General features: G+C 43.2%; 1 protein-coding gene and 2 long non-coding RNA genes across 3 annotated transcripts; 1 reads left to right on the top strand and 2 right to left on the bottom strand.

Annotated features, from left to right (window-relative positions):
- Window positions 1–2060: 2060 nt before the first annotated feature.
- LOC144888889 (uncharacterized) lies at window positions 2061–2450 on the bottom strand. The gene is made up of 2 exons (XR_013621450.1): window positions 2405–2450; window positions 2061–2293 (listed from the first exon to the last, which is right to left on the bottom strand). It is a non-coding gene; the product is annotated as an uncharacterized LOC144888889 (long non-coding RNA).
- A 979-nt stretch (window positions 2451–3429) lies between these two features.
- LOC144888888 (uncharacterized) lies at window positions 3430–5455 on the bottom strand. The gene is made up of 4 exons (XR_013621449.1): window positions 5281–5455; window positions 5113–5169; window positions 3541–3639; window positions 3430–3449 (listed from the first exon to the last, which is right to left on the bottom strand). It is a non-coding gene; the product is annotated as an uncharacterized LOC144888888 (long non-coding RNA).
- Window positions 5456–8184: 2729 nt separating this feature from the next.
- On the top strand, window positions 8185–9719 carry LOC144888804 (nucleoside hydrolase-like; the record flags this gene model as incomplete). Its single annotated transcript, XM_078768018.1, has 2 exons — window positions 8185–8397; window positions 8592–9719. Coding segments are annotated over 2 exons (540 nt in total), but the record flags the coding sequence as incomplete, so codon positions are not given.
- Window positions 9720–15614: the final 5895 nt, after the last annotated feature.

Below are 15614 nucleotides of genomic sequence, written 5' to 3'. Positions count from 1 at the left end.
ACTGACGGACTGACAGACGGAGGGACGGCGTGCAAACCTATAGTCCCCTCCGGTGTTCACCGGTAGGGGACTAATAAGTCATTAAAATGGCAGTAGCACATTGAGTCACATGGCCTGGTAAGAAAAACGCTGCATTTCTTCTTCTTTCAACAATAAAGACTTCTAGCTTTGAGACCGTACAATCAATCATGTTGAAATTTTACACACTTGTTCTGCTTGATGCGATCTACTACGCATTAAAAATTCAAGTCTTTCTTACGAGCCTCGATTAGCTCTTTGAGCCTCTCAAAGGCTTCAAGTCTTTTCTTACGTTTCAAGTCTTTCTTTCTTACGAGCCTCATTCTTTCTTTCTTACGATTCAAGTCTTTCTTACGAGCCTCTTTGAGCCTTTGAGCCTTACGAGCCTCTCTTACGAGCCTCGATTAGCTCTTACGAGCCTCGAGCCTCGATCTTAGCTCTTTCACGAGCCTCGATTCAGTATACAAAAAAAAAAACAAAAAAAAAAAAACAACGTCGATCAATGCAGTGGTTCAATAGTTAGAAGCTTTTTTGATTTTCCCTTCAATTATTAATTGCGGCCAAACCGTGTAACTGATAAAAACTTTTCAAGTATTACTTAAACTTCCCCCCATGGGGAATATTTGTGTAAAGTTTCCACTCGATATATTCACAAATTATGGAGAAGATAGCATTTTAAGTTTATGCTTAAAATGTCATAACTCCAAAACCATGTGATGCATGACGTCATGATCACTGAACTTTTTGTTCGACATGGGTATGCGACTATACATGCCAAGTTTGGGCTCGATCTGTTCAGCTGTTGCGGAGAAAAAGGGGTTTTCGTGTTTTTCACGAAAAACAATATGGCGGCCGAACCATGTGAGATATGACTTCAAAATTTTTTGCATTCTGAGTTTTTTTAAACTAAGGATCTGGGGAAAAAATATCATTTACGTGGGAGCAAAGATGTGTGTTTGACGAATTATAACCTCTTCACGTCAGCATTTTTGATATACTAAATAAACATTTATTGGTCCCATTGCAGAGTTCTTTAGAATGAGCCATGACTCAAATTTTTCCATTGAGTTGTTCTGGCGATATAGAGGGGCAAAGTTGAAGGTGTTTTCCAAGATGGCGCCCATACCACGTGACCTATGACGTCATAATTAGCATTAAAAATTATACGAGCCGAGCCGATCATTTGATGAAAATTTCCTGTCAATCTGACCAGCGGTTGCTGAGAAACTTAATTTTAAAGTTTTCAGAGGTGCAAAATAGGGTGGAAGAATAGTAAGGAAACACTTTGGGAATAATAATAGGTTATTCTTCATTTCATGGAGAGTAAACCTAATAAGTCCCCGTTTCAGACCAAGCCCAATGGGGGCTAATAACATGACTCCCCCAGCCACTACCGTCGTGAGCAGGTGTACAAGTTACTTTAAAACGGATTATCACTGCAGCAGCTCTTTTTGAATCGGGCATTTCTTGCAGACGAAGAACTCCCTCCTTGGTTTGTACGGATTGTACCTGTGCAGTGTATAGGTCGAGTTGAATGAATACCTGCTGACCGTTGTGTTCATTTCTCGCATCAACACTCTGTGCCTCTTCGTTTTCTGTGGCTGCCATGTGATGAAGCTCAAAGTGCAAGCACCTGGCCTTGTCCTAAACTTCCTTTGCATCGTCCACTCATTGGTTTAAATGCGCTTTTCATTTCCTCGGTTTAACCAATAACTTCAACTTTTTCACAGCAAAGAATTAGTATGAAGTGACATTGTGGTGATCGTATATCATGACTTCACAATTGGGCCTCGTTTTGTGCAAAAATGACTAGTTTGGAAAATGTCATGGTCGTTACCAAATGTTTTTGTTTTTTTCCAAAGACAAAGCACCTTTTCAAAGCACCATTACACACGCCATGCACGAAGTTAATGCACCTGCACTCACGTATAGCTTGCACATCGTGCTTTGTGACCGTTTGGTGCACGTTACCAGCGTGGCAGCTGTTGCACCATTTATTCACTCGAAATACTACTCAAGGTTTACATATCAAACAAGAATGATTAAAAAGTTCCATTTAATGGTCTTGTGTCGTTTCCATCTTTAATTTGCAGTTCAATTCAAATTGTTTCAGGTTCACGAGGCATCTTCCATATGTTACACCGAAGGCATGAGAAAGGACGAGTGGCGGACACATGATGTCCGGTTGGTCGCTTGCATGTGTCCGCCACTCTCTAACTTTACCATCAGCTTGATTCTCAAGTTCATGCGTTTCTCTCCAATTGTTTCCTGAATCCTGACGGAGATTGAAGAGGTGTTAGAAGGGGAGGAACACGGCTCAGTGTGGTTAGCCGAGGCACAGGGAAGCATAGTAGTGCAGAGACAAATTGTCCAAAATCTTGCTCACCGTATGGGAAGTATCGAACCTTCATGGTGATATCTGCAGCTGACTTTTTTTTCTTTTTTTTGTATACAAGATCGAGGCTCGTGAAAGAGCGAACATTAATCACACAGAAAGACAAACCGACACATAAAACATATACATGGGGAGCGGTAGACAAGATGGGCGAGAGGGGGAGGAACGCAAACACAACATCTGAAAGCAGCGACATTGAGAGATCTGTGGGAGGGAGAGGCCTTTGGGGGGGGGCATGGGAAGGGGGGGTGGGAGGGGTATAAAACATATGGACACTGCCAGGACTTCCAGGGAAGAAGTTGGAATTTCAAACAAGGTGGATCTGGGGTGAATTAGTGGGGGTAGAAAAGATCAAGGTTTGATGAGGGAAGATAAGAGATGGTGGTGAACAGCTGTTGTAAAGACCTGGAGGGAGGAGTGGGATTGAAGGGAGTGTAGGAGTTTGTTCCAGAGGCGGGAGAAAAGAGGAATGAAGGAGTGAAGGTGAGCAGAGAGCCGAGATTTCGGCAGTTTCACCAGAAGAGGGTTGCTGGCAGATCTTGTGCGACCTGTAGGAATATTTGGGGGACAAAGCACAGACAGAGCTGGGGGAGCATGGCCGGAGAGGAGTCGGTAGAAGACAGAAAGACCACCTACCTGCCTGCGGTGAGTGAGTGAAAGGCCCTCAGAGATAGCTTCATCACGGGAGATTCCAATGATTCTGAAAGCTTTGGTTTCAACAGCGTGAAGCCGAGCTAGGTGTGAGGCAGGAGCACCGGCCCATAGGGGAGAACAGTATTCCATTGAGCTGCGGATGAAAGCCTTGTATGTGGTGAGGAGCTCAGGTGTGCCAAGGAAGGACTTCGCACGATGGAGGATGCCCAGTCGGCGACTGGCTTTGGAGGCCAGCTTGGAAATGTGGTTTTCCCAAGAAAGATCATGGCAGATAGTGAGACCCAAAAGCTTGAGTGACAGAACTTATTGGAGAGGATTGTTGAGAAAGTAGATGGGAGGGTTGTGCAGGTTGTCCAGTCCAGGACTTGAGGATCTGTACGGCCTGCAACAAACCAAAGGAATTTAAACGACTGCATTGAATTACCCGTCTTGTTACCTACGCTCTACCAAGCTTCTTCCTTCCTAAGCTGTACCTTTGCATGGTCAATATCCTGGAAATCGGTGCCGTTAACGACCAAGACCTGGTCTCCTTCCTTTAAACCAACCCGCTCGGAGTCGGACCCACGGAGTACCTACAGGCACACGATTACATCACACTGTAAACTTTCATTTGTTTTCGTTTCAGTTTTAAATCAAGCTCTGCTTTCAGCCTTTACAATGGCTTCGACTTGGACACTGGACCGACAGCACGTTGTGAGTTAACATCTAACGGTGAAAGCAAACAACGGAAATTTTGGAAAGCACTCACTTGATCCGATCATTAAGGAATACTTCACATCTTGTATATAAAACTAGAGCTCCCAGGGAAGCAGAACTCAACTGAACTGACTGGACAACTTTACACACCAAGTTTGATGAAAATCCATAAATATTTGTGGACGTCAGTCTTAACGTCGTTTCGGAGTTGAAAACAATATGGCGGCCATTTTGTGACGGATCGGGTTTGAATGCAATATCAACCTACCTTGTGTGGTAAGGGTTAAACATTCTATGTTTGATCAAAATGTTAATATTTGTGGACGCTAGAGTGTTGACGTCGTTTTCATGACCAAAATCAAAATGGTCGCCTAAGTCCGCCATTTTTCAACGGATCGGGCTGAAATGTAACACCAACCTGGTCCTTGGGGAAAGGATGCTGCATGTCAAGTTTGATCAGAATCGGTTGATATTTGTGGACGCTGGAGTGTTAACGTCGAAAAGTTAACGGGCGAGAGACGACGACGAGACGGTTCAGTGTGTGATGAACGTCCAGTTGAGTTAAAAACGTGATGTGAAGGAGGTTAGTGTGAATTTCCCAGCAATTCCAATGCATGGTGCAGCTGTTTCTTTACCACGCAGGTGACGCAAGAAGGTCGCCACATTAATTGCTGGAAAAAGTATACAAGTTACCTTTTCCATTCAATTGTGCTTTGTTTTTGTTTTCCAAGACAATGATGCGGAATGATGTTTCCTTGACGATCTGCAGGAATCCTGTTTTAAAACGAGTGGAGCTTCCCTTTCCGAATTTTGATTCTAAACTTCTGGAACACAAGTTCATCTCATGTAAATTACCTTGTTGCTCTCGCATTGTCGGTAAAGATCTACCTGACTCCCAACCTGATGTGGTTCCCAGACCCCCAAAACAAACAAAACATTAAAAACAATTGATGCTGTATCTCCATGGTAACTACTCTCTATTTCCTTAACCGTTTTACATCATCCCATGAATGTAAAAATGTGACCGAAATTGATCGTAGTTCAGTCAGACAGGCTGGCATAGAGGTGTCGCACGCATCTTTCAGCTGTCTAATCTGCATTTGATTCGCCACCCGACTTTCAACTGTTCGATCAGTTCTTCGCAGGCACGATGTTGCACCACACCATGCATGTTAGGCCTTGCCCTCAGAGGAACACTTTGACAGCTTTGTCAGTTTGGGAATCAAACCCACACTCAAAAGCTCAGAGGCGAGCCCACCTCATCAGAATTATTCTGTCACGCTATATTATATTAACCACAAACTGGCCATTTCTACAAATCAGTTACTTTTACTTGTATTTTACTTCACCTTGGACACGTAGATTCCAAGCTGCGATGCACGACCTCCTCTGATGTTAAATCCCAACTGCATGATCAAAAGTCATTCGCATGGAGGGAATAGAGAGAAGGAAAGGTATGAAGCAAATGTATGGCTGAACTGCATTCATGTGCTGCATTAGTGTTGCGATGCACATACTTGACCACTAGGTGGCTTGCGCAGGTGGACTGTTCGTGGGAGGAAACGGTTGAGGTCATTGTTGTAATCTGGGTGCCTCAACCTCTGGTCAGATACAGGCACGTGTAAGGATAAAAAAGTGATTCATTTGCCAATTTACTCGATGTAACACACCAAAAAATTTTTAAGTGTTTGTTCGAATGTTCGGCCACGCCAACGATTGGGTGCTTGTTCGGTCATGCCAACAATTGGGTGCTTGTTCGGCCACGCCAACAATTGGGTGCTTGTTTGGTCATGCCAACGATTTAGTGCTTGTTCGGCCACGCCAACAATTGGGTGCTTGTTCCGCGGCCACGCCAACAATTGGGTGCTTGTTCGGTCATGCCAACGATTTAGTGCTTGTTCGGACACACCTGCAATTTGATGCTTGTTCGGTTACACCTGGAATTTGGCGCTTGTTCGGTCACACCTGCAATCCGTTACACGGACCGCCAATATTTTTTACCCACTGTTGCTCCGCACCACCGCCCTGGTGCTGCACAAGTTCCAATTCCTCCCTCTGCTGGTGCATTGTGGTATCTACACAAGCCCGATAACCTTCGAGGTCTTCCTCAGTTAACAAACATTCCCCATTTAAATTTGAGTTCCTCCATTTACTTCCAAACATTTCGTATTTAAATTTCCCCTCTCCTGTGCACCAAGTGTATCAGCTTGGGTTGCACACTCTTCCATTCCCAATGTTAAATCCTCCCGTTTTGATTCAGATTCTGCCGCCCATGGCTTCTCCTGTGTCCCACTTTCATTCTTTTGTTCTTTCTTTATTTCATTTGTTTGCTCTCGATGGCCTTTCGTGTCTTTAGTCATCACCTTCGCCAGTTCACTACAGGCTTCCGATTGCTCACTACAGGCCTTCAATTAATTCCCCTTTCATTCCCCTCATTTAGTCCTTCATTTCTCCCATCTGTTCCCCATTTTTATTAACATCCCCTTTTATTTCCCTCATTTCGTCCCTTAACATTTCCCTTTCATGATCGAACCAAGGCCTGGTCGGGCATCACGGCCGTTCCCAATGTTCCCAGCTCCTTCGTAGGAGAGGGGGGTGGTGGACTAATGCTCGGGACGGGGGAAGTTCCAATCCCACCCTCCACTCCCTCTATCTCCGGCCCGCTTCCATCCACTTCGGGATCCCCAGCCCGCTCGGCCATCCGCGGTGAGAAAGCAGTTCTCCCGCCCCCGCGTATTTTTACCTCAGAAAAGAAAAGATTTTAAAATTTCCGAAAAACGTAATGTTGCGCTTCGTACTTCAATCGACGATAAAATTTGGACACCCCGGTACTACGATTACCTCCCCCTCGACCAGAGAAAGACAATCGTTAAAAAATTTCGATTCCGAAAACTGAGCGCAATTTGCCCTCAGCAGGTGTCAAACTCGCAACCTTCAAACACCGAGTGTCCAACGTTCGAATCCTACACTCCTGACACCATTTGTCGCCATTTGTCACCATTTGACACCATTTCTTGGTGATTAAAATATTCCAAGGAAACGGATTTCTGAACGGGCTTTAACTCCGAGGCGTTCAAAATCTAGCGGAGAATATGTGTGGGGGAAAGTGGGGGGAGAAGCCGGAGCACTTACCTTCACGGATCCCACCGGCAGTCCTCAACCCTGGAAAAAATTAACTCAAACAACGCGGAATTAAAATGTACAAATATAAACAGGTATATTAAAGAAAATGCCGGTAACAAAGAACACATGGTCAAATAACAATAACTTCCTAAATTGGAGCGCCCCACACAGAATCAGTACACAGACAAAGGGAAATATAATGATGTAAAAATAAAAGGTGTGGTTGGCACTTTCCTGCGAGCGGCTCCCGAATATTGTCAGGAATTGTCTCAGGCCCGCGTGCGCGCAATCCGGACGCGGCTCCGACCTTGGCGGGGAGACGGCCTCAGTCCGCCCTCGTTTCACTATGAGCCTCGCACGCGAGCCGAACGGGCCGTGCCTGTCCACTCGCCATTCCTGCTTGGAAAACCGTGTTTCTCAGCCTGTGGTTCTTCCTCTTCACGACCACCAGCATGGTGTCGGCACACGATCGCTCGTGATGGTGTCCAACAAAAGAAGGGGCGAGAAGATGTCGATGCCGAGAGACAAAATGTCGATGCTGGGAGAGAGCAAAATGCGACCCAAAGTCCAAAACGATAAGGCGCAAGAGGGAAAATGTCAGTCAAAGCGTTCTTTTAACTTCCGGGCTCTGACGTCATCTCAACAACATATCCGTCATCTCAACACGTATCCGTGTCTGATCCAACCGGTGCGTGCCATCTTAAGAGTCCTTCCTGTCAATCAAATCCCCCGTCCAATCACCGCTCTTTGGGCGTGTCTCTATGGAGCTGCCTGTCCTTGTGCGCTTACCAAGTCGGGGTCATCAGCGGTAGTGCTTCATGCCTGGCTTCCGGTTAGTTTTTATTAATTAGTGTATTTAAATGCGCTTGGCGCCAGGAAGGGCATCCGGCCATAAAAGCATTGCCCCAAACAGGGAACCATGATTGTCATGGGGCCCGCAAGGCTAACCCCTGCTCTAGCGGGGAAAATGGCCTTAAAAACGATCATTCATTCATTCATTCAGTGTATTTAAATGCGCGGTTCTGGCTAGGTGTCTAGTGCGGTCATAAGGAACAAAGGAATAAATTAAAGAGGCAATTACACACGGGGTTAATTTACCCACAATCCCTCGCTAATTAACAAGCCCCACCCCTCGTGATGGGGACAAAGATACAAGCTTACACGGCAGTCTGGGCGACACAAATTCCCTACTTATGGTACATCAAGCTGGTTATTCTTCTTCACGACAGTCGGAGCGCACTAATCTATACACTCCACCTGAACCAAGGTATCCCTGCCCCCCACAAACGTAATAATATATATGTGTGTGTGTGTGTGTGTGTGTGTGTGTGTGTGTGTGTGTGTGTGTGTGTGTGTGTGTGTGTTTGCATACAGGAAGAGGAAACGAGAGCGTGAGTGCCGAATTTAACTTCCTCGCTGATCCTGAAGCTGCGTTTGCTGTTCTCCACCGGTACAGCTGTCCCCTCCATGTTGCTACCTGGGAGTTCTGTTCCAGTTACAGTGTTCCCTGGGTAATCATTTCACGAATTCTCTTTAAAAACTAACCCAAACCCGAAATGTGCAGCATGCAGAGTCTTATCACTCGATTTCTCATTTTTCTGCAAACTACAAAAGGGAAATTGTTATTCCGCTAATTTGATATACACTGGAAACAAAATGTCTGAGAATGTCCCAGATCATATAACATTGGTGCCTTGCCTTGCAGGACTTCTACGAGACGTTGTTTGCCTGTGGTAGTGAGAAAGCAAAGTTTTTACAGAGCATCATGAAGTTTTGCTCGACTGTGGCTAAAAGCCACTCGAACACGGGCTGGGCACCCTGTGACTGCTTCGCGGTGGCCGCTGCGATCCATCCGGCCTTCGTGGAGAAGAGCGAGCACGTGGCGGCGACGGTGGAGTTGGCCGGTCACTTGACCCGTGCTCAGATGGTCGTCGACTGGAAGGGTCGTTTGCAGAATAAGCGAAAAGTCCACCTGTTGACGCGCTGCAACTTCACACTTTTCAAGAAACTTCTCACAAACACCGTACAATGAATAATCACATGTTATTAACATTCCACCAGACCCGACGTTATGTTTTCACCCCTGTCCATTTGTTTGTGAACAGGATATCTCGAAAAGTTGTGAAAGATTCCAACGAAATTTTGTGGAGAGGTTGGGTGTGTGACCAGGACGAATCGATTTGATTTTGGTGAAGATTCGAATCCGGATGCTAGAATTTTTAGTGATTCTTCACCTCCGGGTGATAGGACCAAAAACTACATATAGCAAGATATTTCAAAACGTTGTGGATGGATTAAAACAAAACGTGGTGGTTTAGTTGTTGCGGTGACAAGAACAAGCCAAATCAATTTTGGTGAAGGTCTTAAATCCGGATCCGGATATGAAAATTGTTGAATTTTTAATATACAAGAAAACAAACACTACATAATAAAACCGTGAGTTACCCCGTGAGATCATGTCGAACGATGCCTGCACGTCTGTACATGTGATAATTAATTATTTGCCGAAGCTCGAAGACTCTTTTTCTTCACACAATACCAACTTCTGGCTTCCAGACCGTACCATCCAGTCATCTTGAAAGTGTGCACACATGTTACTCTTCATGACTTCTACTATAGTATGAAGTTTCACGTCGATCAATGAAGCGGTTCAAGAGATATATATATATTTTAATATCTTCGTTTAATTAACGATATCTTCCAAACCACGTGATCTATCGTAAATTCCAAAAGGCCATTTTAGTAGAATGACATGCTGAACACATCTGTGAAGTTTCCCCTCGATTGGATTTAAAATGACAGAGGAGCTCGGTTTTAAAGGTTTATGCTTAAAAACGTCATAACTCTAAAACCATGTGACGCATGACGTCATGCTCATTGACTTTTTTTGTACGTCATGGGTATGCGATTCTGCCTGCAAAGTTTGGCCTTGATCTGTTCAGCCGTTGCAGAGAAAAAACGAAAAACAATATGGCGGCCGAACCACGTGACCTGTGACGTCATAATTACCATTAAAATATTCTGCAGACCGAGTCCCCCCTACGGTGAAAATTTGATCTCAATCAGTCCTATTATTGCAGAGAAAATCTTTTTTTAAAGGAAATTAAAACTTAAAATGGCACTGAGTTCAGGATCATCAGAAGTATCAGAATTCCCAAAGTTCAAAGTGCCATAACTTTGTCAAAAATGATCTAAACGTCGTGAGGTTCGAACTTGATCTGTAACTTATCATGAGGAAACCATGTGCCAAGTTTGAAATCATTAGCATTAAGCGTTTAGAAAAAAGGTCCAGAAAGCTGTTCTTTGCATGACGGACTGACAGACTGACGGAGGGAGGGACTGACGGACTGACGGACTGACAGACGGAGGGAGGGCGTGCAAACCTATCGTCCCCTCCGGTGTTCACCGGTAGGGGACTAATAAGTCATTAAAATGGCAGTAGCACATTGAGTCACACGGCCTGGTAAGAAAAAAGTTTCTTCTTCCTTCAGCAATAAAGACTTCTAGCTTTGAGACCATACAACCAATCATGTTGAAATTTTACAAACTTATTCTGCTTGATGAGATCTACGACGCATTAAAAATTCAAGTCGATCAATGCAGTGGTTCAATAGTTAGAAGCTTTTTAGATTTTCCCTTCAATTATTAATTGCGGCCAAACCGTGTGACTGATAAAAACCTCTCAAGTATTACTTAAACTTCCCCCCATGGGGAATATTTGTGTAAAGTTTCCACTCGATATCTTCACAAATTATGGAGAAGATAGCATTTTAAGTTTATGCTTAAAATGTCATAACTCCAAAACCATGTGATGCATGACGTCATGATCACTAACCTTTTTGTTCGTCACGGGTATGCAATTATACATGCAAAGCTTGGCCTCGATCTGTACAGCCGTTGCAGAGAAAAAGGGGTTTTCGTGTTTTCACGAAAAACAATATGGCGGCCGAACCACGTGACCTGTGACGTCATAATTACCATTAAAATATTCTGCAGACCGAGTCCCCACGACGGTGAAAATTTGATCTCAATCGGTCCAATTATTGCAGAGAAAATATTTTTTCAAGGAAATTAAAACTTCAAATGGAACTGAGTTAAGGATCATCAGAATTATCAGAATTCCCAAAGTTCAAAGTGCCATAACTTTGTCAAAAATGATCGAAACGTCGTGAGTTTCGAACATGATCTGTAACTTATCATGAGGAAACCATGTGCCAAGTTTGAAATCATTAGCATTAAGAGTTTAGAAGAAAGTCCGGAAAGCTGTTCTTTGCGTGACGGAATGACAGACTGACGGAATGACAGACTGACGGAGGGACGGCGTGCAAACCTATAGTCCCCTCCGGTGTACACCGGTAGGGGACTAATAAGTCATTAAAATGGCAGTAGCACATTGAGTTACATGGCCTGGTAAGAAAAAAGGCCTCGTTTCTTCTTCTTTCAACAATAAAGACTTCTAGCTTTGAGACCGTACAACCAATCATGTTGAAATTTTACAAACTTATTCTGCTTGATGAGATCTCCTATGCATTAAAAATTCAAGTCGATTAATGCAGTGGTTCAATAGTTAGAAGCTTTTTAGATTTTCCCTTCAATTATTAATTGCGGCCAAACCGTGTGACTGATAAAAACCTCTCAAGTATTACTTAAACTTCCCCCCATGGGGAATATTTGTGTAAAGTTTCCACTCGATATCTTCACAAATTATGGAGAAGATAGCATTTTAAGTTTATGCTTAAAATGTCATAACTCCAAAACCATGTGATGCATGACGTCATGATCACTAACCTTTTTGTTCGTCACGGGTATGCAATTATACATGCCAAGTTTGGCCTCGATCTGTACAGCCGTTGCAGAGAAAAAGGGGTTTTCGTGTTTTCACGAAAAACAATATGGCGGCCGAACCACGTGACCTGTGACGTCATAATTACCACTAAAATATTCTGCAGACCGAGTCCCCACGACGGTGAAAATTTGATCTCAATCGGTCCAATTATTGCAGAGAAAATATTTTTTCAAGGAAATTAAAACTTCAAATGGAACTGAGTTAAGGATCATCAGAATTATCAGAATTCCCAAAGTTCAAAGTGCCATAACTTTGTCAAAAATGATCGAAACGTCGTGAGTTTCGAACATGATCTGTAACTTATCATGAGGAAACCATGTGCCAAGTTTGAAATCATTAGCATTAAGAGTTTAGAAGAAAGTCCGGAAAGCTGTTCTTTGCGTGACGGAATGACAGACTGACGGAATGACAGACTGACGGAGGGAGGGCGTGCAAACCTATAGTCCCCTCCGGTGTACACCGGTAGGGGACTAATAAGTCATTAAAATGGCAGTAGCACATTGAGTTACATGGCCTGGTAAGAAAAAAGGCCTCGTTTCTTCTTCTTTCAACAATAAAGACTTCTAGCTTTGAGACCGTACAACCAATCATGTTGAAATTTTACAAACTTATTCTGCTTGATGAGATCTCCTATGCATTAAAAATTCAAGTCGATTAATGCAGTGGTTCAATAGTTAGAAGCTTTTTAGATTTTCCCTTCAATTATTAATTGCGGCCAAACCGTGTAACTGATAAAAACTTTTCAAGTATTACTTAAACTTCCCCCCATGGGGAATATTTGTGTAAAGGTTCCACTCGATATCTTCACAAGTTTGGCCTCGATCTGTACAGCCGTTGCAGAGAAAAAGGGGTTTTCGTGTTTTCACGAAAAACAATATGGCGGCCACAACACGTGACCTGTGACGTCATAATTACCATTAAAATATTCTACAGACCGAGTCCCCCCCAACGGTGAAAATTTGATCTCAATCGGTCCAATTATTGCAGAGAAAATCTTTTTTAAAGGAAATTAAAACTTAAAATGGCACTGAGTTAAGGATCATCAAAATTATCAGAATTCCCAAATTTCAAAGTGCCATAACTTTATCAAAAATTATCGAAACGTCGTGAGTTTTGAACTTGATCTGTAACTTATGAGGAAACCATGTGCCAAGTTTGAAATCATTAGCGTTAAGCGTTTAGAAAACAAATCCGGAAAACTGTTCTTTGCGTGACGGGCTGACGGTCTGACAGACGGAGGGACGGCGTGCAAACCTATAGTCCCCTCCGGTGTACACCGGAAAGGGACTAATAAGACAGGGGGTTAATTGAAGGTAACAAAATCACGATATTTGTCCAACAAGCATTCTGAGTATTGCGCTGCAATACATGTCCCCTACCGGCAGTCTGTCGACTGGAAAACGGTTGGGGAAATTACCAAGGGTTATTTACCCACAGGTTCTGAATCATTCCCAATCGCTAATTACCTCAGGACGGGCTCACCTGTGATTCGCACTCGGGACTTCGATTTATACACTTTGCAGACAGGTCAGCAGAAGCACGAGAAAATAGGTTGTTGATAAAGAACCTTTCGAGTCGCTAAATATCAGTAATTTATTATATTTTCCGGTTCACGATCAATGATCGATGTGTATATATATATGTTGCTCAGCTTGGCTCCGCCCCTCCGGAAAGCGCGCGCTGTGTCGCGCTGTTGACGTTCGCGAGACGAGGCTGAGGGCGCGCGGTGCGGCTTGAGGAGAACTCTGGAATAAAGAGAAATCCTATTTTTTATTTTTTTTTCGTTTAATTAACGATATCTGCCAAACCACGTGCCCTATCGCAAATTCCAAAAGGACATTTTAGTAGACTGACATGCTGAACAGATCCTAGAAGTTTCCCCTCGATTGGATTAAAAATGACAGAGGAGCTCGGTTTTAAAGGTTTATGCTTAAAAACGTCATAACTCTGAAACCATGTGACGCATGACGTCATGCTCGGTGACTTTTTTGTTCATCATGGGTATGCGATTGTGCCTGCAAAGTTTGGCCTCGATCTGTTCAGCCGTTGCAGAGAAAAAAGGGTTTTCGTGTTTTCACGAAAAACAATATGGCGGCCGAGCCACGCGACCTGTGACGTCATAATTACCATTAAAATATTCTACAGACCGAGTCCCCCCCTACGGTGAAAATTTGATCTCAATCAGTCCTATTATTGCAGAGAAAATCTTTTATAAAGGAAATTAAAACTTAAAATGGCACTGAGTTAAGGATCATCAGAATTATCAGAATTCCCAAAGTTCAAAGTGCCATAACTTTGTCAAAAATGATCAAAACGTCGTGAAGTTCGAACTTGATCTGTAACTTATCATGAGGAAACGATGTGCCAGGCTTGAAATCATTAGCATTAAGAGTTTAGAAAAAAAGTCCGGAAAACTGTTTTTTGCGTGACGGACGGACTGACGGACTGACGGACTGACGGACTGACGGACTGACGGACTGACGGACTGACGGACTGACGGACTGACGGACTGACGGACTGACAGACGGAGGGACGGCGTGCAAACCTATAGTCCCCTCCGGTGTTCACCGGTAGGGGACTAATAAGTCATTAAAATGGCAGTAGCACATTGAGTCACATGGCCTGGTAAGAAAAACGCTGCATTTCTTCTTCTTTCAACAATAAAGACTTCTAGCTTTGAGACCGTACAATCAATCATGTTGAAATTTTACACACTTGTTCTGCTTGATGCGATCTACTACGCATTAAAAATTCAAGTCTTTCTTACGAGCCTCGATTAGCTCTTTGAGCCTCTCAAAGGCTTCAAGTCTTTTCTTACGTTTCAAGTCTTTCTTTCTTACGAGCCTCGTTCTTTCTTTCTTACGATTCAAGTCTTTCTTACGAGCCTCTTTGAGCCTTTGAGCCTTACGAGCCTCTCTTACGAGCCTCGATTAGCTCTTACGAGCCTCGAGCCTCGATCTTAGCTCTTTCACGAGCCTCGATTCAGTATACAAAAAAAAAAACAAAAAAAAAAAAACAACGTCGATCAATGCAGTGGTTCAATAGTTAGAAGCTTTTTTGATTTTCCCTTCAATTATTAATTGCGGCCAAACCGTGTAACTGATAAAAACTTTTCAAGTATTACTTAAACTTCCCCCCATGGGGAATATTTGTGTAAAGTTTCCACTCGATATATTCACAAATTATGGAGAAGATAGCATTTTAAGTTTATGCTTAAAATGTCATAACTCCAAAACCATGTGATGCATGACGTCATGATCACTGAACTTTTTGTTCGACATGGGTATGCGACTATACATGCCAAGTTTGGGCTCGATCTGTTCAGCTGTTGCGGAGAAAAAGGGGTTTTCGTGTTTTTCACGAAAAACAATATGGCGGCCGAACCATGTGAGATATGACTTCAAAATTTTTTGCATTCTGAGTTTTTTTAAACTAAGGATCTGGGGAAAAAATATCATTTACGTGGGAGCAAAGATGTGTGTTTGACGAATTATAACCTCTTCACGTCAGCATTTTTGATATACTAAATAAACATTTATTGGTCCCATTGCAGAGTTCTTTAGAATGAGCCATGACTCAAATTTTTCCATTGAGGTGTTCTGGCGATATAGAGGGGCAAAGTTGAAGGTGTTTTCCAAGATGGCGCCCATACCACGTGACCTATGACGTCATAATTAGCATTAAAAATTATACGAGCCGAGCCGATCATTTGATGAAAATTTCCTGTCAATCTGACCAGCGGTTGCTGAGAAACTTAATTTTAAAGTTTTCAGAGGTGCAAAATAGGGTGGAAGAATAATAAGGAAACACTTTGGGAATAATAATAGGTTATTCTTCATTTCATGGAGAGTAAACCTAATAAGTCCCCGTTTCAGACCAAGC

Source organism: Myxine glutinosa, chromosome 14 (assembly GCF_964187855.1).
Source record: "Myxine glutinosa chromosome 14, kmMyxGlut1.1, whole genome shotgun sequence".
Taxonomy (NCBI): Eukaryota; Metazoa; Chordata; class Myxini; order Myxiniformes; family Myxinidae; genus Myxine; species Myxine glutinosa.
Note: the sequence above shows the minus strand (reverse complement) of the source record. Positions and strands in the feature narration are given on the sequence as shown.